The sequence below is a fragment of the Nipponia nippon genome, unplaced genomic scaffold (genome assembly GCF_047370975.1).
Source record: "Nipponia nippon isolate SJK-2023a ecotype South Korea unplaced genomic scaffold, ASM4737097v1 scaffold_6, whole genome shotgun sequence".
NCBI classification, from domain to species: domain Eukaryota; kingdom Metazoa; phylum Chordata; class Aves; order Pelecaniformes; family Threskiornithidae; genus Nipponia; species Nipponia nippon.
The window spans coordinates 27,189,288-27,216,251 of NW_028262380.1; the positions used below are offsets into that span (position 1 = coordinate 27,189,288).

Consider the following 26,964-nt stretch of genomic DNA (forward strand, 5'->3'; position numbering starts at 1 on the left):
GCAGGAGCACGGTTTAACTATTGCCTTGTCGGTATGCTTAACAGGTATTTAGTGAAAGAGCGATAAAATGTGACATTACTGAATTACACCCCCTAGCTGTGCTGCCTGTTCCCCTTCCGTTATTTCCCAGGCCTGGTTCTCCCTCACCCCAGGGACCTCTTCCCTACCCCTTCTCCCTGCCTGTCCAGCCCCAGTCGCTACCTCTCATGCTCATCAGCTTCTTAGAGACTCCGCTGTTAGACCTAATCTCTCGGGGGATCTTTCCAAGCTTCAAAAACCCAATTGCTGTTTCTGGTTCCTTACCTGCACGCTCTCCTTCCCTGGCAGCTTTCCCTGCCGGTTTCCTGCCCGTACTGCGCCATCACCCCCTCGGTTGCCCCATAGCCCAGCCCCGTTCACTCCTGCCTCTGGATCTACCCTCTGACATTGCAAATCATTGCCCCAAAGTCTGCGAAGTCAGAGCTTTCCGAAGAGAAGTGAATTATAATTTTTTTCATAGGGATTAACACAGTTTTTTTACCTACATTTCTCAGAATCACCTGAAATTATTTTGGTGAGCGTTTCACTAATAAGGGTTTTCACCAATGAGGATCTTCACAAAAAATACAGTAGGCTGAAGCCCCTGATCTAGAAAATACCAGCCCAACCCCAGTTAGTTTTACAACATTACAGGCACCTGAAAGCGTTGTTTTATAATGGAAATATTTGGCAACCTTTTCTAATGGATGACACCAGCCTGCGGTCAGGCCTGTCTTGCTTCACAGCCCAGCAGAAGGGGTTTGCCGCGGTGAATGTTTGTCACTGTAATTCCTCTACAAATTATTTGGAGTCGGGATTTTCTAAAGCGTTTAAGAGAACAGGAGACATTCAGCCATCACTGAATTTTGAATTAAAATGGGATTTAAACTTCACTGCTTGAAAATCCAGGTCTTAAGATTCCAGGTGGGTACTTTCTCTGAACGGTCCTTCTATCTAACCAGCGCATAAATATATGTGGTTATATTTTGAGGTGAAAACAATTTATATTATATTCATACTTGAATTCTTCATAATCTTTCACTGCGCTTGCCAGTGCTTCGTACTGAAGAAGCATTTAATGCAAAAGACAACCCTCTAGCCTTTAATATAAATCTAAGTCTAAAACTTTTAATAGATATTTATAGCGAGAACCAGTTGTGACAGCTGTGACACTGACATAACGCTTATAGAGAAAGAGAGACAGGTTAACCAGAGACTAACTTTTATTGTGCATTTTTATGCAACAGAACAAATGGAACTGGAGGTATGTAGTAATAAAACCAATATTCAAATTAGAATTAACACCTGAAATAGTAAACTGTAGGTAACAAATGTCTTTATAATTAAAAAATATTGACTGTTTAAAAAATTCTCTAAGATTTTATATTCTTTAAAAGAAATGTGTGTTGCCACATAGAAAACAATTCACACATCCTATAGAAATTGTCACAAAAACCTTACTAGTCTATATTACACTATGCACTTCTTTTTTGTACAATATCTGGTAAAGGTCTATCCCTAACCTGTACTTACTCTACACAGTACAATCATCATTAGAAAGTATTCATAGAATTAACTACACCATAACAATAAAAATATCAGGATTAATGGTTTTTTAATCACAGTTTCTCCACAAATATTTGTCATAGAAAATATAGCGAAGGCATGTTGGCACAGATGGGCGTGCGGTACTGCTACACGAAGTTTGAGAGAAGGCAGATACATAAATGACAGTAAGATTAAAGAGTATGGAAGGATAAGACAAGAATCTCTATCCTCCTGGGGCTTTCTGGAGTGACATGATAGATAGCGGTTTCCTTCTGTCGCAAGCCTGCTGTCTACATCCAGCGCTGGGAAGGGAGGTACTGACTTACAAAGCACACTGCTTAAATACGGATATCTCGCTCTGCAAAGGCTTATATGTGCCATCTATTATTTCGGGTCCCGTACTATTATACCTAATATCTTACAGATATTTAGACACTTCAATGTGTATGAATTTATAATGCCTCAGGAACAAATTAATTGGAATAAGCTGTCGTGAAAGGTTTGGTTTGTTTTTTTTTTTTTAAATGAAATGAGTGGGTCAAGAGTCGAGTGGCCATGATGACCATCAAAAACAAAGACAAACAACTGAGAAAAGTTGTTGTACTCTGTTATTTTAAAACCAAACGTGATCAAAAAAAGATGAGCTGGTGTCTGCTAATGCCTGTCTGTGACTACAATTCATGTCACGGGCCAGTGCACACAAGCAACTGAGGGCAAAATTTTGTTTGTAAAGAAAGGTCCAAACCTGCAAAGCCATTTCTAGTGCCAAAGTGGCTTTCAGGATGAAACTATACATTTGGTTATTTTGCACAATATGAGCGCAGAGGATTGTGAGTGGTTCCAGGACGCTGGCTACGCTTTTTACACTAAAAATAAAGCTAGGCTTACTAGTTATTTCAGCAAATCTTCAGGTTATTAAGTGAGAGAGGTCTGTCCAGTTCAGTAATTCTGTTCTGTGACTGTTAAAAAGGAAGCGCTCGTATTTTTAACCTCATACGATTAAACATTTGAAAGGAAACCATCACAATGTTTACAAAAATACAGCATGATACATACCGCCGTGGACAAATTTACAGTATAATGTTGACTCACATGTTCTGACATGTTTTACCAAGTAGTTCTGGCAAGTGTCACCACATTAAACATAGACCAGCAAGACTTACACCATCTGAGCAATGTAACGTCTTCTATTATAGTTCTTTTAAAAAAAAGTGTAAGTTCAACACTGAAAAGCTACTACAGGATATCTGTACTGTGACATTTCTATACACCAAGTTTCTCCTGCAGAGGCCACCACGCACTGTTGACCGCTCAAAGAAAGTCACCTCCTGCCTGTAGCGAGGGATGCTGTCCCAAACCCCTTGGCCTGGTGAGGTCCAGTATGACTAAACTGCTCATTCACTTTTAGAAAATAAACGAGTTTTCTGGGGCAAGTGAGTGCCTTTCAACCCCCTTTTAAAAAATCATCAAAAATAAAATGAATGGAGAGGTATTGGACATTTAAGGGCCTAAAGCATATCCTGGCTGAGCGAGGTCCCATCTACGGTGGTGTGCGGTGGAGCCCATGTCCTGAGATACCCCCCGGGCCAGCGGTGAGAGACCAGTCACAACCACTGGAAAAGAGGAGGCAGATGGCGGGAAGAAACTATCATGTGGGCGAGCTGACCTTTGAGAGACTGCCTCACTCCTCCATCCGCGGTCAGGCCGGAGCTAGAGGAGAGCTTCACCCCAGGGGGCCCTTCCTGATCTTTGAGGAAGGGGTTGGGTGTCTCCTGCCCTGCCCAGCGCATGGGGAGAAGGTTGGGAAGGAGAGGAGAAGGGTAAAAGGAGCAATTAGTAGCTTCTCTCGTGGCTTGCACAAGGCGGTTAGGAAAGCTGGGGAGTATGAGATACGGGTTCAGGAGAGTCAACGCTGATGAGGTAGTACTAAGAACGGTCAAAAGTGAAGTGAACTTTCCTTCCAAAAACCAGTTCCCTGTACGTGCCAGTGGGGAAATGTTGCCTCAAGGAGAGCTGGTTCAGGCTGTGAAGGATGCCAGCACCGGCCTGAGTGACCGGACAAGGGTAAGGAGATGGAAACACCCTGACGCAGAATGGAAAGGGTATTGCTTCTTTGGCATTGCGTATTTCTGGAGTGCATCAATTTGGAGGGGCAATGGACTCCTAAGCCTTCAAAATTACAGGTTTTCAGTGGACTCATTTTTTTTTAAGTTGGTATCTGCTTCCAATGTTGTGTGCCATTGTGAATTCTGCTCTAGTACAGCTCTTTTCTTAACAGCTCTAAGCTAGTCTGGACCCCATGTTTACTTATACCAGAAGGTTAAACTGGGCTCTTCTTATCCAGCTCCTCCCTGAATGCAACCCTGAGCGTCTGATTGTTAAGACCAGCACACTGCCTCATCTATTTCAAGGAATGGATATAAAACACAAATGAAAGCGAAACCAAGAAAAGGCAATTTTAAAGCCTCTAAAGCTACATAATATACCTGCAGAATAGGAACAGACAAAGCAAAAACTGTGTTCTGAAATGGCAATTTGTTTTTAGCAATCTTGTTTTAATGAAAACTGTCATGATCAACTCTAATCCCCTAGAAATCTAGACAAATATAGCATCTATCTGAAACACAAAGCAATTTTTATCTATTAGAAGTGCCTGTTATTGTTCTGGGTCTTTGAAGGTTTCTGCTGTTGACGAGCACTGCTGTTTTACCCGGGAAGCTTAATTTCCTGGCAGAGTTGGCTAAAGGAAGTCCCTAAATTTTCCATCTTGTGCGCTATTTTAAGGTAGCATTTATAATTATGTTATTTTCTGTTTGGAAATGGGAGACCACTTCTTTTTTTGTTATAAGTGTGCAGACTTGTTCTTACATCTCCCACTCAGGGAGAGCAAATAGTACCCAGCTGTTTTGGGTCCAGACCTAGGCTTGTTATCACTAGGCAGAGGAGAGAGTAGCTGCTGTTTCTTCTGACATTTTTATAGTTTTTAAATGACCTTTCCTCTAGAACTAGATGAAATGAACTGCAATTTCCCTTTGAGGGTGCTATGAAGGATTTGCAAATAATAGGCACTGAGAAGTCCCATAGAGCAGGTCTGGAAATGGATTTCTTTTTGTTAACTGGGACATGGTAGGATGGAGAAGCTGAAATGTATGCAGTATGTGTTCAAACATGCTTTGGACTCTTAAATGACAGCAGGGTAAGTATGTTTAACAAACAGTCTCTCCTAAATTAAGTGGCTGCTACTGTTTTATGAGGTTCTTCTCACTGCCATCAATCGCCAGATCCGTCCTGCATACCTCTATTGAAGACTTCATCCTGTGATCCTGGATGGTCAGTCCCTTCGTAATACGAGTTCCCGTTGTGAAGGAAAGTCCCCACCGCACGCCCTTGCCGAGCATGTCCTACTGCGTCGCTGAATACCTTGTTTATTTGCTCTTCGGATGGCATCCACCAGTCTGGGTTGGAAGTACAATGCATCCTAATGAACTCTGCAGGAAAACATGCAAGGATAAAAAACAACTTGTCTTTGCAGCATCTGTTATTGCCCAGGCGTCAAAAGCTCATGGGAAATAAGAAAGGGGGCATTACTGCTCTACTTAAGCAGAAGTAAAGCCTTATGGGGGATGCCATGATAATGCCACTTGAATCTATTTTATTTCTGTACAAGCGTGTTTCTCCACATGCAGTGTATGTTGTTATACCTGAGCTAATTACGTGACCTGGAGATAAAATCCTTTCTTGTTGAAATAAAAAGAACTAATTTGAAGTGTTGGTTGTGATTCAGCGTGTGCAATACATGTGAAAGTTAACATGAACCGGGATGTATTTCATTTGAAACCTGTTGTGTATTTATACTTCAAGGTGATTACTCTCGCGGATCTTTATGATCTCCCTCTGCTGGCTGCTTCAACATCTGCAGGCTGCAGTAGCCCACAACCTGCTTGAAAATGTCACTACCATTATCTCAGTTTGGTGCTCCTTTCTGTTTGGAATATCTTTCATTTTAAGTCCTGCTCATTCCATCTTCCTGAATCTGACACCTATTTTTCAGAGACTAAATTGGCCTTAGAAATAGCTAAATGAGATAAGAGGGCTAATTTGGGGAGCCTTGCAATAGTTTTCAATGCTGGAGAAAATGAATTGTACTGCATGTAATTTGGCTATTTAAGTAGCTGCTGCTTCCACATACAGCTATTTGTATGTGGTGATTACATTTTTTATAATTTCTTTTCCAGATTCTTTGACATTCAATATACTAACCTTGCAGAAGGCGCCTTACCAATTCTGGAGTTGTAACTGCTAGACATAGCTCAAATAGGTGTATTTGGACTTTGAAGCGTCCAAATACGATTTTAAATGTGAGGGCATCTTATTAGATATATTGGATACACTGTACCTCATATGGAAACTGAGCTTCTTATTTATTCTGTAACATTAGTTATTCCCTCATGCGGTATTGTGTGTCCCAGGATATTTTCAAATTCTATTTTCTACTGTTGACAAGCCAACAGCACAATAAGTGGCGTAAGGTAACTTCATTACTGTCACCACATCTCAAGACCAGGGAATGCTGTGCTTTTACATGAGTTCCCGTGCCTGCAAGGTATCTCATCTGTTGGACAATTAGGACGTGATTTTTGCATAGCTCCTCCAGCAGTGTGTCTGCAAAAGTGATAGCTATCTTGGTTTTAAATTCATTTCCCTGGAAATGCACACAGGCAACAGTAATTCCTACCTAGTTATGTTCACGTGGGGCTCCACAGACTGATGTTTTTCTCAGAGAAATGGTTACCACGTAAAGGAGTAATGCTATAATTTAAGCATGCCAGGCTGTTTTAAAGCTGGTTCCAGACATCAGTCAGTTGTAAGAATATACTAAAAATGTTTATAGATGTTTAAACTACGCTGAGTGCAAAGAGAGAATCAGTTTGTACTCCCTGCTATGGTGGGAAGGCATAATTGGCTGTGCTGAGAATTCGTCAGACACTTGTTACCTTGGCTTGCAAATGGGTAGGAGCCAGTGGTCAACTCTTGGCACCGGAGAAAGTTGTCATCTTCCCACCCATGCATGAAAGCCCAAAGGGAGAGCTGTCTACTCTGCTTTCTTAACTGGTCCTTAGATACTGAATGTTTTGGCTTTCTCCTCAAGCTTCTGAAAATTAAGGAAATTGGCCCTTCTCTTTCTCCCAAGGGGCGCGCCACACATTCTGTGTGTCCAGGACCCCAGAAAGGAGAGTGGCCATAAGCAAAAGTCCATCTACAGGTGGATCTACTGTTAGTCTTGGTGGGAGGCAGGGGGAAGAAAAGGGTATGAACACTCCTCTTGCGCATAAATTATTAAGAGAAATTTAAAGTCATTTAGTAAATGGTTAATGCACTTGTATTCAGCCTTCAGTTTCCAGGAAAACTTCTGGGACCCTGAATCTCGCTCCAGACCTCTGTGCAGCGCGGTGTGCAATGGACTTGCCCTTCTATTAAGCTCTGATAGAGTATAAGGTCTGGTAGAGTTACATGCAACAGGTTAACAGGTTCCTTTGCAGTAAAAAAAGAGCCTCTTTGCCTAATTTGGCTGTATGTAAAACCTGAGTTCATTACCTGGCTACATCAATATATGCCAACTACTAGTCTTAGCCACTTGGCCTTGTTGGATTCTTCTGCCCTAGATGGGAAGAGGCTCCATCTGATGTATATAACCACTTTGGACTCCAGTTGGATGACTGAAGACATTTTTATCACCGACTGACCAAAATACACCTTTTTACACTGCATTGATTAGTAAAACATTCTTGAAGTCAGTTCAACCAAAATTTTGTGTATTTTCTCACAAAATACTATAAAGTTAACTATGAGTTAATTAAAGAAATTATAAGCATATGCATTTATCAAATGCAGATGCTGATACTAAAAATGTGGTTTTAATTGGGCTTTAAACAGCCCTAGTTTGTATGTTTCGTTATAAAGCCCAGTGCCAGGCCGTTTGAACAATTTTAGGAACCCGAAGTATGAACTGCCACAACAGATAATTATTCTCCATCTGGACCCCTTCTCTGTATTGTCCAACATCCTCACTCTCTGACATTGTGAAATGCTTGCAAAACTCCCCCTCCTTTTTAGGCTAAACATGGGGGAAAGTTGTTCCCTAACTTTTTCAGTCAATGTTGCATCAGTACTCCAAAAAAGAAGTTAAATTCTTGACAATGTAGTTGTATATACTTTGTATGTAATTAACCTGTAGATGCTCTTGACCCTACAAAATGTTCAAACCTATTCTGAAACTCAGTTAGCTTTTAACTCCAATGATGCACTGTGGCCTTGAGCGCCATATGCTCACTACACATTAGGCTATAAATATTCCTTTGGTTAATTTTGCTGTATATCAGTGTTAAATAATGCCCTGTTAGTTTATTATAAAAGAGTGTAATCAGGATTGTCTGATTTTCCTTTTTGCTATTTCAAGTATATCAGTCATGTGCCCTTGTATTTGTCTCCTCTCTTAAATGAGCAGCCCTGTTTTTTCCCATTCAAAAAAAAATACACATATATAATACATACATACATACATATATGTATGTATAAAAAAAAAAGCGGAGGGTTTCTGGCTGCTTGCCACCTGCCTGTGAAACCCCTTCTAGTTCTGCAACTGTCAGCCAAATGCTTCTACTGAGCCAGAGCCAATGTGGTGAAATGAGATCACATATGGTGGACACTGAGCGAAAAGATGCAGTACCTCTGAGACATGTTACTTTTACTGGATCCAGAGGACGTCTTTCAGGACCTGTCTCTCCTGACTGCACTGACCTTTTCCTTTTTCCAAGGCCGCATGAGTACTTAAGCTCATCGGTTGTGAAAACAAATCTGATGAGATAGCGAAGGAGCCGTCGTCCATCTTTCTTGGAAGAATTTACAGCCTCATCCCACTGTTTACTAGTGATGTAGACAGGGTAGTTGTTCAGCAACTGCTTGCTCCCCTGAAAAAGTGAAATATTTCCGTTGCTTATTTTACAAGGCAAATAAGTAAAGATGTCAGTTGCAATAAAAAATACGCTTTTTAACTAGCCGCGATACTGACAGCGAAACACATCCTGAAGTGAACATGTAATTGCTCGTACTGAGAATGAGTAATTTTAAAATTACATTTCCATTTTCTAGAACTCGAATTTGGTGAGGTACAAGGAATACATTTTGAGAGATGGCTATTGATAATTTCCACTTTAACAAGCAGGTTAAAGAGTTAAGAACCAGTGACTGGGTATACTATTTAAGTATAACCTTTCTTCTTAATATGTTAAAATGCATAAAAAGGGTCTTTGAAGAGCATGATCAAATGGATCACTTCATTGCAGCTGACAGTTTACTTCAGAGGTGACTCTTTTGGTCTGTTTTTATAATAAATTTATTACTTCTGTAGAACACACCTGAAACTCGACAGCAGTTATGTTACCATGAAAAATATGAAGAAAATAAATAAAGGAACTATGAAAACTAAAAGCTTCATTATTATTAATGAATGCCATATTAACTCAAATTATAGCTTTACAGAAATGCCACCATGTCAGCTGGAAAGAAATTTTGCTTTTAACCTTCATAATTTGTGTGCTTCAATATTCCAACATTAAATGAATGCTGTGGGACTAATTATGGGGATTCCTGTAATCCACACACATTTAGAAGCCCTCTTTAGTCAATTGTACCTAAATTGTATTTAATTCTTGTTCCCCATAAAATGCCATGGTTCAGGATTACCCAGTTAACATAAGACGGTACTGTTAATCTACTTGAAATAATTGAAGTAAATAAAAGACCCAAACCACACCCTCCTAGAGATTCATTCACTTTTACAGCTGCCCCTCTTTATTAAAACACATAATTCTGGAGGCCCAATTAGTAAAAGCTTCGTATAGCCCCCAGCTTAGATAGGAGCTCACAGTGAACTAGAGAAACACGGGTCTGATGCTCAACAGAGGCAATCACCCGCATGCTGCACTTGTAGGCAACTGTTGCAAAGTTCTCCTCCTCGCTTCCAGATCTTTGATACCTGAAAACTATTTTAAGGACTACCCTTGCCTCCTTTCATATATTTATTATAGCATCCTGGGAGACAGCTTGGGAGCATCTTTGAAGTTTTTCCTCAGGTATTTGCTTTTAATTTTTTTTTCAAGTTTGATAAATATGTGGAAGGTAGAATTTAGTGAAGACTGTGATGAGGGGGACCTTGGAGAATCTGTTCATGTGATTTATGGTACCGCCACCTCCTACGGCGGGGTTAGCATCACGGGGAGCTGAGCCTGTGTGACTGTCTGCTACTTGTTCCCCTCGGCGCAAGCCTAGCTGGCTTGGTGCAAACTGCTGGCAAAGGTAGCTACAACCAAATCCAAAACTCTGCAAAGGAAGCCAAAATATAAAGGCGGAGATGGGCTTTGTCTGTCTGATGGGCCCCTATCCTTCCCCCAAAACATCTCAACCCTTTAGCTTGCAAATCCAAGCTTGTGACCCCTAAGAGAAAGACCCTAGTCCAACTCTGTCTATAATGTGCGTTGCACCTGTCTGCTCCCACTTCTGCAACAGGGCCAGGGTCAATTCCTCCCCCTCCACTCATGATGCAAGAAGCTGCTTTAATTTTTGCCAGGTACACAGGCCCCTGGGAAGCCAGTAGTACGGCTGAGGAGCTCTGCTGTGGAAAGAACATTTCCTCCATCCAGCCCACCTCCTCGTCCTCTGCCAACGTGGCAAGGCGGCCAGGGAAGGAGGAAGAGCAGGGGGGCAGCATGGAAAGCTCCTTGGGGGCATGATACTCTTACGCTGAAGCAACTGGGACTACTCCAGCTCAGTGGGCACTGACACTAGTATTTCCTTGGCTTGTTCCATCACAAAGGTAATACACAGCACCATTTGATCCCCACACTGCTACTAATTTTTTTCAGCAGCTAGCTCAGCATCCCTTTTATGTAAAGCTAATTATTTTCCTACCTTAGATTCCTGAAACCTACTTCTTTCCCTATTTAAAAAAAACTGTAGTGAAGCAAGAACCTTTCTTACGGACACCGGCACAAAGTATAAGCTGCAGCTAACTCTGTAGGCACTGCCTTGCTTTTGTGCCCTGGCAGGCAGGAGCAACGCAATGCAAGCCTGTAATGGCACAGTGTAAGGCTCCAGGCTTGCTCATGTGTGTTAGGGATGGATGCTAATGTGTGGCTTTGCTAAGCAGCAAGCTATCCTAAAAGCTACCTCTGTGTTTAAATGTATTGCATTGATGGAAATAGGGTGCAGAAGGGCCCAAAATCTAAATTTCATGAGAGCTCACATTACTATTAACTGAGGAGAAGGCAATAAATTTTGCATAATTTTCTCAGCCCCAATTTTATTATACTTCTCTCTTATTCCCCCTGAAATTTAGAATATTTTTCCTCCTTCTTCTCCAAAGGCATGATATAGTGTTATGCTACTCTGTTAAACAATTACTGGGTTCCTGCTACAGATACACTTTCATTACGTCCTCTGAAAGTAAAGCACTTCTGGGCAAAAGATTCTCGGTAAATATATGATGCAGTTTGGTGTGTCCAGCAGTCATTAAACTAAAACAAACAGAAAACCTTCCAGAAATGAAATAAGCAGATCCTGAAGGAAGAACCAAAGTACAAATGCGTTCATGCTTGTATTTGTACATGATTAAGCTTATGAATAAAAGATTAGCATCTATGTGTTTAATTGAATAAAAAATTCTGTCACATCATGACAAGCTACTCCATGTGGGACGTTACAGAACAGCTTCATTTTTTACAGTGCTTGAAAATTTTAGTTAAGCAAAAGAGCATTAACAAAAGGAAATTGAATCCTTGGAATATATTTGAGTGATAACAGCTAATGATATATATAAATATATATATGTGTATATCAATTTGCACAGGATAAAACTGAATGGAGGAGCAAAGTGATGCACATCCTGAACTGCTGCAACGCATCTTCAGTGAAACTATGGTAAGTTGGACTACATGAGGCTTGCACTACATATAATTTATGTGCAAAGGGAGGTCAGACTAGACCTAAGTCTTCTCTCTTCTGACTTTGCGTGAATAATGGGCAGTGACACGTATACACTACATAACATGCACAGCAAGAGCCTCAAATACAGACAGTCTAAACAAGAAAAGTCTCAACAAAACCACTTCATTTGAGGCATTTTTACAAGCCTGGATAGAAACACACTGGAGCAAAATTAATGTGAGTTACACTAGAGCTGATAGCTAAATCTATACATCTACCTTCTAGAGAAGGGGAGGACTTAAATTTCCTGCTTTTTCACTGCAGCGCTTTTAAACGGTTCATAATTACAAAAATCCCTAACTCCATATCAAGTATAAAATTGTGAACGCTCAATATCTTGTTTGGGATGCTTTCTGAAAAGCAAGAGCACTCCAAAGACTTGCAGAAGTCTATATTTGGGCCTGTCTGCAAAATGAAGGAAAAGTATACTTTAGTGTTAACCACCTCAGGGCTGCGTTAGAGCTATACAAACTGCATAGAGACGCACGCCTGCGTCCATACACACGACACGTCAGTACCCTCCACGCGCGGGTTGCAGCCTCTGTGCGCCGGCAGCCGCTGCGTGCAGCCACCATCAATCACCAGCTGCAGTTTTCACCAGGCTAGCCCTAGCCTAAATTCTACCCACAAAAGTGATGTTTCTGAGGAAAGGTGAGAGAAAAATTACCCAAAGCAAGGCAAGTGCAGCTGGTGCCGATGGAGTTAAGTGCTGCTCAGTAAAGTCATCCTAGATTATACTAGTGATGAGCCTCCTCCATTTGGGGGATTACTGTACCTAAGAATGACAGTTTAATAATAGATTTTACATGTTCTTACTACTAAATATATTCTTCCAGTGCATACTGATTTATTTGCCTACATGTTTTCAATGAATTGTCAAACATAAAGAGATGTAGCTTGTCTTCACTGTATACTACCTCAGTCGGATGGTCTGTTGGCTGTGGTACCATAAGCTGGTTGTGATGCTGAAGAACAGTCTTCAAATAATCTAAAACAGTCTGGCAGGGCACTGCATGAAACAAATTGCAATTACTGTATATTAGCTATCTAGCACAAAATAGAACAACATTATTAAATCAGGCAGCGTTCTTCAGGATCTGTTTTGTACGTCTGTGAGATTTACTTCAAATAGGAAATACTTCTCATTTTGATTTGTGCAGTCATTTCATTCAATAAATATACGACAGATGTTGTATTTCCTATGTTGAGATCTCTGACATTGCTTTTATTTTCTGCCCACTAGTGTTCAAAGGTTTTTTTTTCCTAGTTTGAAATTATAATTATTACAAATACAAATTAGGTCAGCAGTAATGACGATAAGAAAAAAATCTGTAAATACTGTAAACAGCCTAAACCATACAAAGGAGAAAATATTTCTTGGACCTAAATCATGCACTGATTAACATGTAAATACGCTCACATGTTTTTGAAACTACAGTCTGATTAACTACACTGAACAGATTTAATGATTCATATACTTTAATTTAATTTCTTTTCCCTCCCTCCTCCCAAATTTGTTATAAAACTAGGTGTTAGGCAAATTGCTTTATTTCTCTTTCCCTCATCCTTCCCCCTTTCCATTCCCATCACTCTCATCCATTTCAGTAGTGGTACCAACATCCTGTTCCCTTCTGCTGAGGTGATAGGTTAATTAGGGATGATTCAATTACGGGTCTCTCTTAAGCAGATGCTGCCACATCCCTGATTAACTCTGGAGTATTTTTGAGATACAGTGCTTTTCTCCTGAGCCTGAAACACCGTAGGAGAATTAAACAGATATTAACCCAACATTACAACTGACTTCTGCAAGACTTAATAAGCATTGTTTTTAAGGTACCTTATTACTCTCACATTTCGTATGGATTGTTTCTGTAAAATATTTGGAGATAATCTTAGCTTCAGCTAAAAATCCAGAGAAAAAATTTCAGTGTTCCTTTTTTTTTTTTTATTTCTTGGCATTCAGCCTTTACACCTGGAAAAATGTGCTGGTTTGGGCTTTGTCTTAAGCTGGCAATCTGAAAGCAAGCACTGAAATCACTGAGAATGTCTCAAGGTAAGATTTACAGGTATTTTGCACCCTTTCCTGGGCATTCACACTGCTCAGCAACTATGCTCCTGTCTAGGCAGACAGGGTGCAAAACACCTTTACTTTGTGCAAAGCAGACTTCACTAAGGGCTACGCGGTGTTACATCCAGCAGTCCCCACACAGAAGTCATGCAAAGTGTCTGATATGAATAATAAATTCCTATGTCTTTTCACCGCATGCTGACTTCCCCGTAAAGGTGACCCATCAGAGTATTTACTCCTCTTTCATTTGACGTATCACGCTTTGCCATAGGCAGTTAGGAGGGTATGTGTTAGGCAAAAGTTAGCATTTCAAGTCACTTGTACCTGTTTTACTTCTCCGGTGACTTCACTGCTTATTGCTAGACCAGGGCAGTGTCTCAGTAGTGTAGCTGCTACACAGTGCCACTGCCATATGAGCAAGAGAGCCTGGACGCTTCTTTTTTTTGTAAGGAAAAAAAGCACTTTTAAGCATCACCAGACGGTTTTAGAAAATGTTTCAATTCTGAAAATGTCAGAAGGGCAGTCAAGCTTAATAGTCCCACCAACACGTCCTGTGGCCTTCCTGTAATGAGAACTGTGCATTTAGCATATAGCAGCAATCAAAAAAATTAATACAAGCTCTTACGTGGATTAAAGGAATAAAATGTACTAACCACAGGTCACGTTTTAGTACATTGGATATTTGTAAGAAGGTGTGGCAAAAAAAGGATTTGGCTTTTTCCCCCTCATTTTTATATACAGGAAAGCATATAGGGGAAGAAGAAAAGATTTTTTTTTTTTTTTTTCCATGTGGATGGGCTGAAGGATAAGATCATCTTTTGAGATCCTTTTCTTATACTCTGTGTGTGTTTGCTGCCTGGTATGTCCAAAACTAAGATAAAACTAGGAATGCCCATGCACGGGTTACTCCATGATTACATAGGTGTCCAAGAAAGATGCACAAGGATCACGAAGGCTCGCTGCCCCGGGCAGCCTCAAAAACCCTGTGACAAGGTCAGCAAAAACTCCCACTCGGGTGGAAGTTACCATGGGCAACCAGCATCTCCCGTGAGATCCTGCATCTCCTGCATGGTGACAGCAAGGATGGGACGGGCTATGACGGGTGATTGTACCACTGCCTGAAAGAAAAGATGCCTGATACTTGGACTTGGAGGAGAGCTGAGTGATACTTGGGGAATCAGAGCTACTTGCAAAGTATACCTTTCCTTCCCTGTCAACATGTGTCGCTTTTTGTTTAGCAAGCTCACTGAGGACACAGTTGCCAAAGCGTCAGTGGTACCTGGGAGCTTTAGACCTCTTTGGTCCCCATGAAGCTGTGCTCAAAACAGTCTGTGAAGTTTGCACTTGCTTTTCTCATTATCTCTATTAGCAAAAGTCCCTGGTGATGACCTGATGGCTCTCAGCCATACTTGGTACTATTATCTGTAATTATGTGGAACAACGTGGGGCCTGAAAGGGAACAGAATATAATGCATCAAAAACTTCTAATGTTTAGGAGCTGATCTCACAGCAGGATGGTATTTTACCCACAGTTAGTAATTTCCAGGCTATCCAAAGATGTATTTACCTATGTTCTTCCAAAGGGATGGGGCATAAGTGAGAAGACAACAGGAAACTATTTAACCCATTGTGTCTCCTGCACATGAAGTACAGCTCTACTTTAACTGTATTCTGCTGATAAAATGCTTTCTCGTTACCGGTGAGAAATATGAAGAATACTAAAAGTTGGCTGAAGCTTATAAATACTTCTATTTTCATAAAAGCAGTAATGTTTCAAGCACAAAATTGTATGATTTTGTTATCATTGTAGTGACTGGAGGACTCTGAGTGCTTTTCACTTGTAAAGCCATCATACATCACGCTGTTTGCTGTTGGTAGAGATAACCTCAGCCTTTCAAACACCAGATGCTACTTGCAAAGCCAGGGTTCTTGGGCTGCCGCATTAACCGAAGCCTAAAGGAAGCCACAAAGAGGGCAGCACGAGGCCGAGAGTCAAAGCTTTGGTTTTGTCTCCATGTCCCTCTTATGGCTCTACAAATACTCTCTTTGCCGAGAGATAAGAGGAACTGTTTCCTTCAAACCCTGCGGCAAATGTAACTTTGTAAGAGCCTGTGGCTCCCAATTGCTAGTATGGAAAAATCATTTAAACCTACTAGCTTATTTATTTTGTATTTCTTTGACTTTGATGTGGTCTCTAGAGAGTTAACAAGATCATAACCCCGAGAGCTGATTCTCTGCATGCTTATGCACGTATCTGCTATCACCGACATCACCAACAGTGATCTGTGCCTACTGGAACCAACGGGAAAGATGCTAATGTCGAAATAACACTTGCTTGTTATGATTTAGTAGAAAGCCTGCGGGGAGGCAGTAATTTTCCTGCCCATTAGGGAGAAGTTTCCACAGCCTTTACTTTCTGAAAGTGCCAGTGACTCAGAAAAGACACTGGAAGCGGCAAAGTAACCTGGCCTGCAGCGAGTGAAAAGAAGAGTGAGATCTTTGCAGGAGCTAAAGGGTGAGGAGGAGGTGCCACAGGGGACTTGGCATGCTGGGGAAGGCTGGTCTTGCTAAGATGCTGAGCAGTGACTAAGCAGGACATGTGTAAAAAGTGGCAGGTCTTTGTTTTTTATCGATCCAAGTTTTAAGACTTCGTTGTCATTCTAGGCATCTGTGCACTGTAACAAGTGCTGCTTCGGCATAGCTTGTCACAGCTTTCTCTGCGAGTATCCTAATTTCTAATAAATAGTTGAACAGCGTGGTGGCTACCGACTGTGCCGATGGCAAAAGCCGGGGTGTGATCTCTCAGTCTGACCTGCCACACAGCGCAGCAACTCCCCAGGCTGAATCCTCTTTGCACCGGACAGTATCAGTGGGAAAAACACAGTACAACACAGTTTCTACCCTTGGCTCATTGTTACCGCATGTGCTATTTCACCCTCAGAAACATACACCTCATTTCAAGGCTGCATTTTGTTTTCCTTCAACTGGGTTTTACAAAATCTTTGCAAAAGAAATGGAAAATGCCTGTCACCTGTTATGTACTTATAGTTAGTGGTGAAGTCATTTCTGCATCTTCTCTTTGCTCAGCTCAACAGTGACCTTCTTGAGATGCCAGGCTCCTGCTAAAAGCAGAGTCCCTGTACTTACCCACGTGTCTGTACAGCCAAAGACCATGCCAGCCCTTTTGGCCACGCTGTACATCAATACTTGGCCAGAAAGCCACCATGTCCTCCAAAAGCCTTTCTCAGTGTCCATTTCCCAGGGGCTGAAACCAAGTAGAGTGATGTTCTCTGTGCCTCAACAGGTGGTAACGCTGCACTGTGTTCAGCCAAGTCTGCCACCTCTCATCTTCCTCACTCACTGCTACCTCTGCACCGCTTGCAAGCTGTGAGCAATGACTGTATGCTTGCTTTCACTGATTAAAGTATTAAAAACATGGGCTGTGAACAGTTTCACAAAGAATGCCTCCAGAAATTCATCTGCATCATGGCAATTTTCTGAATACAAATACATTTTGTGTTTTTTAAATCACACTTTGTAATATAATGTTATGTAACACCCTGAATATCTGCAATACCCTCCTCAACCAAACTCAAACATCCCAAATACTCCAAAGCATAAAGAAAATCATAGTCAGAGTCCTCTTTGTCCACTTTCATTTTTGTTTTAGCTCCTGAAGCGAGTTGTCCAAATCTCATGATTTTGAAAACATCACGCTTTGGTAGCAGCTGCCTAATGCTTTAGGTAATAAGTTGATGTGCACTTAGGGATGAAAAGCTTGTGGGCCCAAGCAGCTACTGCTCTCGGCGGCCTGTGCTGTGGCTCTCCAGGCGATGCCAGTCTCTGAAAGAGGGACTTCTGACTCTGCTCTTGAACCACACTGTCTTACAACCTGGGCTGGAATCAGCATCTCTTTATCATTTCTAAAAAGGCCGGCAATTCTGGCGCTGACTAACAAGCTCTTCAGTTGTCCCAGCGTTGTGAGGCAGTTGTGGCAGGCAGCTGAGGTTGCAGTCTCACCTGAAGCCGCTGCTGAGTGTGTCCTAACACCCAGAGTTACGGTGGAAATGGAAAATATTTCTACCTGCTTACCATCGGCATCATATTGGTGTGACTGCATCCTTTGCCTCTTCACAAGTACCAGAACAGAAATACTCAATGAGCAGTTCCATATTATTGACAAAACATAGTATTTTCATCTGATAATGGTCTGATACTGTTATCAGGATGCTGTATTTTTCCTTTAATTTGTCAGGGGAAAAATGCCTCCTCGATAGAGTGCTCCAGGTTTAATTTGAATGACTAATTTTCCACTGATCCTAACCTCTGCTTTTTACTCATCGCCATCAACTTCCCCTCTACTCCATTTGTTATGTTTCTAATTGTTCCTTTGCTTTCCCTCTAAGCTGGATGTTTTTGTAACCAGCATGAAACTTTTCCTCCTAAATAGTCTTTTGGGGCCTTCAACAACATGCTTTTAATGTTTCCCAATTATCACCCACTCTTTTTTTCTTTTTTTTTAACCTTTGGCTCTAACAATTATTTCCAACTTTTTATGAAGTGCCAAGAACATCTCTATTGTTGGTTTGGGCTGGGTTTTTACTCATTATAAACGTTATTGGGCCACAATCACTTGTATTGGTATCTGTTCAAAATGAGGGCTCTCATTTATCCTTCCCAAAACGTGGCCTCCAGCGTAACACACTCCAGGGTTGTTTATATTGCCAAAGCACAGTGCTATGAAGAGATATCTGGGCTTGCTGTAAAAAAGGCATATCTCCAAGGTAAATAAGGTATATCTCCAACCTCTCCCGCGGCATCAGACAGCCCTAGCGAGAAGGGATGGCTCATCCCCGGCTTGTCTGCGTGTCTCCCCACAGCGGCCTTGGCCCCCGTAAGCAGACAGTAAGAAATCTGGTTATTCTGTTCATTAACGAGACTTTGTGCTCTGTAGCCGGCACTGGCTAATATTCCTCCTGGTGTTTTGTGAACAGAAGACAAATCCCTTAGCGCTCAAGACCATTTACTTCTGGCTCGCCAGGGAGAAGGAGAACCGGGAAGGGTGTACATCTACATCCACCCCGCTCAGACCAGCAGCTGTTAGTTAAGACTGGCTCAGCATTGCAACGTGTCCTCCTTTGCTTGACCTTGAGCGATGCTTCACTCTGAGTTCATTGCAGGGCATTTCTAAATTGATGCTCGACTGTCAGAAAGATGTAACAAATGATAGGGAACCTGCTGACGAACTAGATGGCAGTGTGAATTTCTTATAACATTAACGGAGATGCCTTCTCTGCCTGAGATTTGGACAAGTGTGCAGTCTAACACGACTTGGATCATTTTAGCTCATACGCTCATTTATTTCAATAGTCAGCTGAAAGCCAGGGAAAGCGGCATGAACGGGCTGTGAAGACAAGTTGTTGGGGTGCGGTGAGCTGGAAAAAGAGTGAGGGGCAAGGAGAGATGGGGGTTAGTAAAGAGGAACTGATCTCAATGCTCAAGACCCTACAAATTTGGATGTTTGTAATTAGACGGTAAAATAAAACCAGCACTCATTTTTAATGAGAGCAGCCAGCAGAAAGCAAAAGAATCGACATTACATGCAGAAGGGTGTTAAAGATTGCCTAAACTGATCTCCTGCGCCTGCCAAGAGCAAGGAAGGGAGAAAAAATGATAGCAAATATCCCGCTACCTTCAAAATCCCTCTCAGTTGCGTTTTCCGGGTGGAGTGGAAAACCATTTTACTTCTGTTAATCTGCATCTGAAAAGCCATTGTATTTCTTTTAATTTTCTTTTGCAAAAATATTTCCTCCAGAAAGAAGAATGTGCCCCTTCCATACGCCCCTGGAACGTACGCCTCTCCCTAAACAACAGAAGAGAGGAGACAAAACAAGGCAGCTGTGCATCTCGCATTTAAGCGATGCTGCCACGTGCTCCTGTGGCTTTTATTTTTGTCTGTGCTCCCTCACTTTCCTTCTACTTAATAGAAGGTACCTCTTCTTGTCCTCCCTTTCAGCCCTGAAGTCTTCAGGACAGGGACCTCCCCTGTAAGCTCCTCTACACATTTATACTGCTGATAACTAACAGGGAAACCAAGGAGCCCCCGGTGAGCGGGGACAGCAGTTTGTGTCACTAAAATGCCAAGTGCTGACCTGCAAAACGCAAACCGAAGTTGAGACCGGGGAGTTCAGCTTTGCCAGGCTGAACCGCAGCCCTCCACAAAACTCCCACCAGCTCTTGCTCCCCAAGGCAGGCAAAGAAGCCTGCCCCAGAAGCGTGGAAAAAACAATTAATGAAGCCCTGTTCTGCTGCAGTTACGTGTTTCAGTAAGTTTTTGTACTCAGGCTGGTTTAGCAAACTAAGCCGGCACCCTCAAGCTGCCAGCAAAGCTGTGCTGCAGATTCAAAGGGGTTCTCGTGCCAAACACTGGGCGACCATGCTCGAGGCTCTCTCTTCCCGAAGCAACTTCACGCTTTGAAGCTGAACAGCAGAACGAGGCCAGAGATGAGACCAAAACATCCAGAACATCAAGGGAAACCAAAGAAGTGGTTAAATGTGAACATCAAGAAAAAGGACAAAAAAAAAGGACATGAAAAAGTGTTTGTCACAACCCTTGATGGCTGCTTTATCTACGCTGCGGCTGTGGTAGGCTCTTTGGAAAGGCGATGCTCTGAAAGTATAAAGGAGACAGGATTTGTAGGGAAAAGTAATATCTTTTATTAGATCATACGATATAGTCAGGAAAAAGAGTCAAGCCTTGGGCACACAAAACCTCCTGGAAAACTTGTCTGACTTTTTCAATTACATTGATATTAACTCTACCTGCAAATCCTGCTTTGCTTTGGCTACTTCCAGCCACCATGAACGTCATCTCTGTAGGTGATCACTGCTCTACATTTGAGGGGGTTTTTCACCCCCATTCTCCTGCAATTTGCTGGAGTATTTTTTGCTGCCAGGCCAGCAAGGTAAGAATAATTACTGTATTTATCACACACTGCTTCATCTTACTTATTTACACCTTTTCACTGCTCTCAGGCTGGTTTGCCCAAAACCATGCGGCAAAGCTGGGAGCACCAGGAGGCAAACCCTCACTCATGACTTTAACCACCTCGAAATATTTCCTCCCTTTTAGGCCGAAAGCTGTGAGAAAATCCTGCTGACAATAGCAAAGGAGAACTGCCTAATATCCTTATATATTAGAGGATTTAGAAATCCAGGTCTTACATGCAGTCTCACAAATAAATCTTTAATTTTACTATTGGGAATGTATCACAGCCCTAGTAATTTTTATACAGAGGAAAGAGATTAGGAGACATTTTTCTCCTCATATAGATGGATTACTTTGCTCTGTTCTTGACTGTCTCAAAACCTGAAGTTTTGAGTTTGCCAAACTCCTTCCAGAAATTATCTGATCTTTAAGTGTTTTTCAAAACAAGACAAAATAACACACTGAATGAAAAGGTTTCTCTTTTTTTCAGTTGAACTGGAACTGAAAATGTTCAGTTAATATTTTTGCCTAAGAAAAATATTATTGGGGAAAACTGCACAAATTGCAAGATGTCACATTGCTCCAAAACCAAAGCACTGAAATAGGAATTTTTCTTCATTTATTCCATAGGTGAAACAATTAGGGTTTCACACAAATTTAAGTATTGTTTCAGTCCAATCAAATGGGTATTTTTTGAGACCCCCTTCCCCAGCAACCAAAACATATGCACTATTTCACCCATGTAATCATTTTTCTCCAGTGGTGATCTGCTAAAGAGTGATGCCGGGCTACGGGCAAAAAGATCCTACAGACTGGAGGGCTTCTACAGCAACAGGGCATAGTCCTGAAAACAGAAAACTCTTATTTTTTGTGTCCAAAAGCTACAGTAGGATATGTTTTGTGTAATATTTGTTAAAAAAAAAGTTGTCACCTTTACATCTGCTGAGAAAACACTCTTCTTCCCGGTAGCCTCTTTGCGAGCCATGCAAATGGTGCTTTGCAGAGCTAGAGGCAGAGCTGTACAGCGGTAACTATTTTTAGACCGCAAACTCTCATGGATTTTAAAAGGGCTTTTGCATATGGAAAGTAAAAAAAAAAAAAGAAATGCGAAGTATTTCAGGAAAAGGATAAAATGATTCATAGACGGTTATAGAGCAGATGGGAGGGGCCAGTGCTTTTATCTCCTGTTGACAGGGTTGCTAGCGGGAGCCTCAGCGCCCGCGGGGAGGGCACAGTGCGCACCTCCCACCGCCCCACGGGGTCCCCTGCGAGCACCACCGAGCAGCTCCAGCCCAGCTCCCTCAGGGGTGAGAGGGAAAACCACTATGTCAAAAAACCTGCTCTTTCAGCGGCTTGATGGGACAGCATGGCAGCCTCCACGCTCATCTAGCTGCCTCCATGGTCGCTTTTCCCCTGCACTAATCACCTTGCCTGGTCTGTCGGATGCCCAGCCTGAGTTGTACGAACAAGCAAGGAAGAAAGCTTGTGCTCCGACATGACTGATATGATAGATGGTGACAAAAATCACTGAGACCCTCTGCAGAAGGCTTTCTGGCTCCCGCCCGAGGCCTGCAACGTCTTGATGGGCAAAAAAAAAAGCTCAGAGAATGAGCGTTATGCCTGTTTACATACAGAGTTGGGCGTTTCAAGTCACAGAAAAATTTCTGCCGGCTTCTTTGGTAGCAGATGCTCACTGGAGCAAAATCAGCACTGGAGACAAAAATAATTAAACATTGCCTTTAGTTGATTTTTGATTAACCTTGCTCAGTGGTGGCTGTGGGATTGCCCGGGGAGCTCAGACCTCTGTCCTACCACGTAGCAAAATCAGAGGGCATCTTCTGTGGCTCTTAACGCTTCCTCACACACCTGGGTCGCTTTGGACCTATCTGTATACGTAACCCAGTCAGCAGATGCATTTGATGACGATTTTCTGCTGGCTGATGAAGTCATATGTCCTTGCACATTTATGTTTGTCTGCTTCCTTTGATATGCCATGAACAAGGAGTTTCATTACTCCTGGAGGGTGAAGAATGACTGTGTTTATGTATGCTCATCTCTCTTTTAAAGGGAGATGAAGGGTAACTGTGATGACCCAGGTAAATACTGTCTGCTTAGCCCGGCATTAATCCTAGCAAAATACAGGCAATTGCAACGGGATTCAATGACTAAGAACCAAAGAATATGAATATAATTAATGCCAGTCAAAACAGTCTTATGGAAAGTGGATCTTGTCAGACTAACCCGATTGTCATTCTTTGATGAGATTATAGGTTTGCTTGAAAAAGTTGGGTTGAACAGATGTAATATACCTAGACTCCTGAAGGGCACTTAACATACTACCATGAGTTATCCGATTGCAAGAGCAGCAATACACAACATCAGTAGAATATAGCACACATGGATTAAGAACCTGCTACCGACATCTCAAGTATTTGTCATTAGGGGAATCATCATGAATAGAGGTGTTTCTAGCAGGGCTCGACAGGGACTGACAGCAGCCTCAATACCATTCAACATTTCTAGCCAGAATCATGAAGTTAATTTAAAAACAATAAAAAAAAAATTCTGGATGATACAGAAACTGCTGAACAGCAAACAGTGGGAAAACAGGGCAGCCAAAGCAATCTGGATCAGAGTACATGAACACAGCCACATACAAAGTATGTACGTCTAGGAAGAAATGTGCACAGAATGAGAAGCTCAGCTGCACAACCGAGGGCCAAATGACAAAGGCAACCACAGGCAGGAACAAAGAGACTATTCACCTTCGCTCAGGCAGATAGGAAAATGTTGCATGTATTTCCAGTGCCCAAATTTTAAAGAAATGAGCAGAGAGGTGAAAAGAACTGCAAAGAAGGATTCAACTCATTTGGTGAGTTTTAAACAGCTCTGTTTGCTTCGTTTATCTAAGATGGAAATTAAGTCAGCTTTCAATCTGTAAATTCCTTCATCTGGAAAAAGCACCCAGTCCTATACAGCGCTTCATTTAGTGGAGCAAAGCATAAAAGCCAATGGCCAGAAGGTGATTTCAGATAGTCAGGCAGGGAATAAGGCACACGTTTTCACCAGTGTAATTAACCACTGGAGTCAAGTGTCAGGGTGAGAGGTAGAGCCACTGCTCACCAGAGTCTCCAGCTCAGGACCGGAGGCCTTCCGAGATATCACTTGAGTCAAATGTAAGTTATGTTTTAGTCAAAGTCAGAAAGATTACTGGGTTCAATATACGTGATTGAATGAAAGCTGTAGGTCAGATTACAGACTCTAATGATAATTTTTTGTCTTATACACCTGAAGCTAGGACTCAACACGATTCCCTTTGTCACACAGTGTTTCCGTGTGATGTATGAACCACTACTGAATCCAGTGAGAGTGCACGAGTTATGGTGACTCCAGATTTTGGGAGGGGTGGGGGAAGTATCCTAAACTTTGGGTTTTCTCTGCACTGAACAATGTTGGTTATGGGATCTGCTGGTACCACCTAAGGACCAATGCACAATAGAAAAACACAATGTAATACAAATAATTCATAATACATCACCGATAGCTGGGGAAAAGAATGATGAAGACTACTGCTTGCTTTTTGCTCAGATTTTGCAACTGCACATACATATTTGAAAAGTGGTTGGTTGCTGCCTTCTTCCTTTCCGCATAGTTAGCAGCTTTGGAGTATTTTCTCTCTTGCAGCCCATGCTAAATGGCTTTTCTGCCATTTAGGCATTATTTCAGTGAACTTTGCATGGATCTACCCTAAGCACCTCAAACTTTAGCTAGCAAAGGTGCAGCTACCTAGCATTTATAGATGTGTCAGAAGTGTGTTGTATACTTATTTCCTTGCTAAATTCCAGTTTGTTTTTAGTATTATTATTTGAGGTGCACTTTTGCCTGTGCTTAAAGTTTAGAGGATATGGGTCGAAGACATTTTATTCTCATCCAATACCACTCTTCAAGTATGTCAGTGCACCTTAACAGTGGTACGTCCTAAGTTTAAAGGGGCAAGAGAAGTTTTTCATAGAGGGGGTTTCTATTAGATGGGGTTTTTCTGTCTGCTTTCTCTCCCCCAGTGGCTGGTAGGTATTGCTGAACCGGAGAATTTGTTGCCAAGCCTTTTTTCAGGTATTATTTGAAAATAAATGGGAGGAGATGTATTTATGCTTCTCACTGAGCTAACAGCAATTTAAGAGATACTGTTCAAGGTAAAAGCCAAATCTATTTTGGTTAAAAGTATGGACATAACTTTGAATAGTTTCTTTAAGTAACCAGAAAAGGAGCCCCAAAAGGGAATTGGGTTTATAAGCTGCAACATCACTTAAAGAGCAATACAGATAATTAGGTAGAAAAGCATATGTTTGAAATTACCATGACAAATCACCTGATGTTTGGAATTTGGGATTACAACTACACGCCATCCTGAACACAGCTCATTAGTCTAGGACTCATGATTCGTATGGATGAGTATCAGCAGATAATTTTCCAGTGGGCACAGCTACAGGAATTTTGGATGGAGACAAATTCCAGCATTTGATTACTACAACTACAACCTTAAAAGACAACTAGAACTTAAAACAAACTATTACCCAAACTGTTTTTATCACCGACTGACAGCATTACATGGCAGGGGATTATTTACCTGGAATGCTCTCCAATTTTCTACGAAGTTCCTCGTTTTCTTGTTGCAATGAAATTACCTCCTGCTCTAGCTCTTGACACCGAGGGCAGTAACCTTCTTCCTCTTCCTCCTCTTCCTCCTCTGGAAGTGTAGAAGACGATGGGTGACCATGAGATTCAGATGTTGCTGGAGATGTCCATCCACCTAAAGTATGTACTGGAGAAGTTGAAAGTGGATCCACATCTGCCAAATGGCTAAAATCATTTACTGATGAGGTGTTCTGAGAAGGGAAGCTCCCAGAAAGCAAATAGTTCTGAAGGGAATCGGTAAAAACTCTCAGAAAGGCTGAGGTTTGTTGTTTCTTTTGCATATACTGCATCTCTATGTCTAAAATGTCTGATGTCTGACTATGGACCATTTTCCCAAGCTGACATTGCTCTTGTCTTTCACTATAATTTGGGTTTTCCTGCTTTATACAGGAAATCATGGACTGAGAGTGATTGTTGTCCAGTAGTTTTCCACCACAATTTAAGAGACTTAGAACCCGGCTGCATTGTTGGGCAAAGGCATCCAGAATCATTCGACTCTCTGAAACAAAAGAAAAGATGAATCACAGAAACCTAATGCAAAAGGTTATGCCAGTCAGTAGCAGCTAGATGAATGTACACAACGGTTTACAGTAGCATGCATTTTATTTCTGAACACATTAAAATTATGGCTTCCGCTTTAATACTTCTGCAACACTGTGATTTAAAACAATCCCGACTTTGCTTCTATTTTGAGAGTGCCCCTGTGCCCTTGCTGTTAATCAGAAATGCATTGTGATGATAGTCACTGCTTACTGCCATCTTCTTTCAGAGGGATTAAGACAGGAAAATGGGGAAGAAAATACAAATTCCATCCAATCTGCTACAAGTAAAAGTTCAAGTAAGTATTTCTCTGGAAGCCTATTTCAAGCTGCTGGTGGGCATTGCCTGTACATTTTTGCAGGACTTTGCACTACACTTTCTTCCCATGCCCTGCTCCTCTCCAACAAGGCTTCCAAGCATTGCTTTCTCTCCTTTTCATCTTTACTGCACTTGCTTGTCATTGGGCATGGGACACTTCACGTGACTCACCCCCAATTTTATGGACTTTGCTTCTGTTCCTTTTGCTTTAGGTTCCAGAAATGTCCAAGAACAACTCAAGAGTGATAAGCACAAACCCCTCTTCTTATACCAAGGGAAGATACCAAATGTACAACGTGAAGCTCCTCTGGTCAGAGGAGGAATTTTTTCTGTCCTGCTGACCTCCTATGAGTTTGTGGGTATGCCAGTATCGCACAGGGGAGCGCAGTGCAGTGTTCTTCAAGCTGCTCTAGACATAATCAGAAGACTCTGTGTGGGGCTGTGCAGCAGCTTCTGGAGGCAGCAGCTTGGCTCTGGAAGCAGAATAAGGATGCCACGCTGCACCTAGTCAGCCTTGCCTCTAATAACAGAAGGTCTCACGTCTCAGGGAGCAATAGCAGCTATAACCTAAACCTCCATAGCAGGATGGTTCACTTCTGAGTGTCTATGTAGAATCAAACTGCTGTAACAGTTCTTGGACCCAGACGGAAAACGACCAAGATGCTTGGCTCTGATTTATGGTATGGCCTGTTAGGTTTCCTGATAAAAATAATGCCTTTTTAAAAATTTTTAGCTTATTCATAGCTGA

General features: G+C 41.8%; 1 protein-coding gene across 2 annotated transcripts in view; it reads right to left on the reverse strand.

Annotated features, from left to right (window-relative positions):
• Window positions 1-959: 959 nt before the first annotated feature.
• Window positions 960-26,964, reverse strand: part of BEND4 (BEN domain containing 4) — a 33,354-nt gene continuing 7,349 nt past the window's right edge. Inside the window, exons 2-5 of one of the 2 annotated variants that reach the window (XM_087737821.1) lie at window positions 25,291-25,857; window positions 12,525-12,616; window positions 8,294-8,534; window positions 960-5,054 (exon numbers count right to left, since the gene is read on the reverse strand). In XM_087737821.1, the coding sequence (XP_087593947.1) occupies window positions 4,837-5,054; window positions 8,294-8,534; window positions 12,525-12,616; window positions 25,291-25,857 (1,118 nt within the window). In that variant the 3' untranslated portion in view covers window positions 960-4,836. The remainder of the gene's footprint in view (window positions 5,055-8,293; window positions 8,535-12,524; window positions 12,617-25,290; window positions 25,858-26,964) is intronic. The other variant, XM_087737822.1, reaches the window with a different exon arrangement.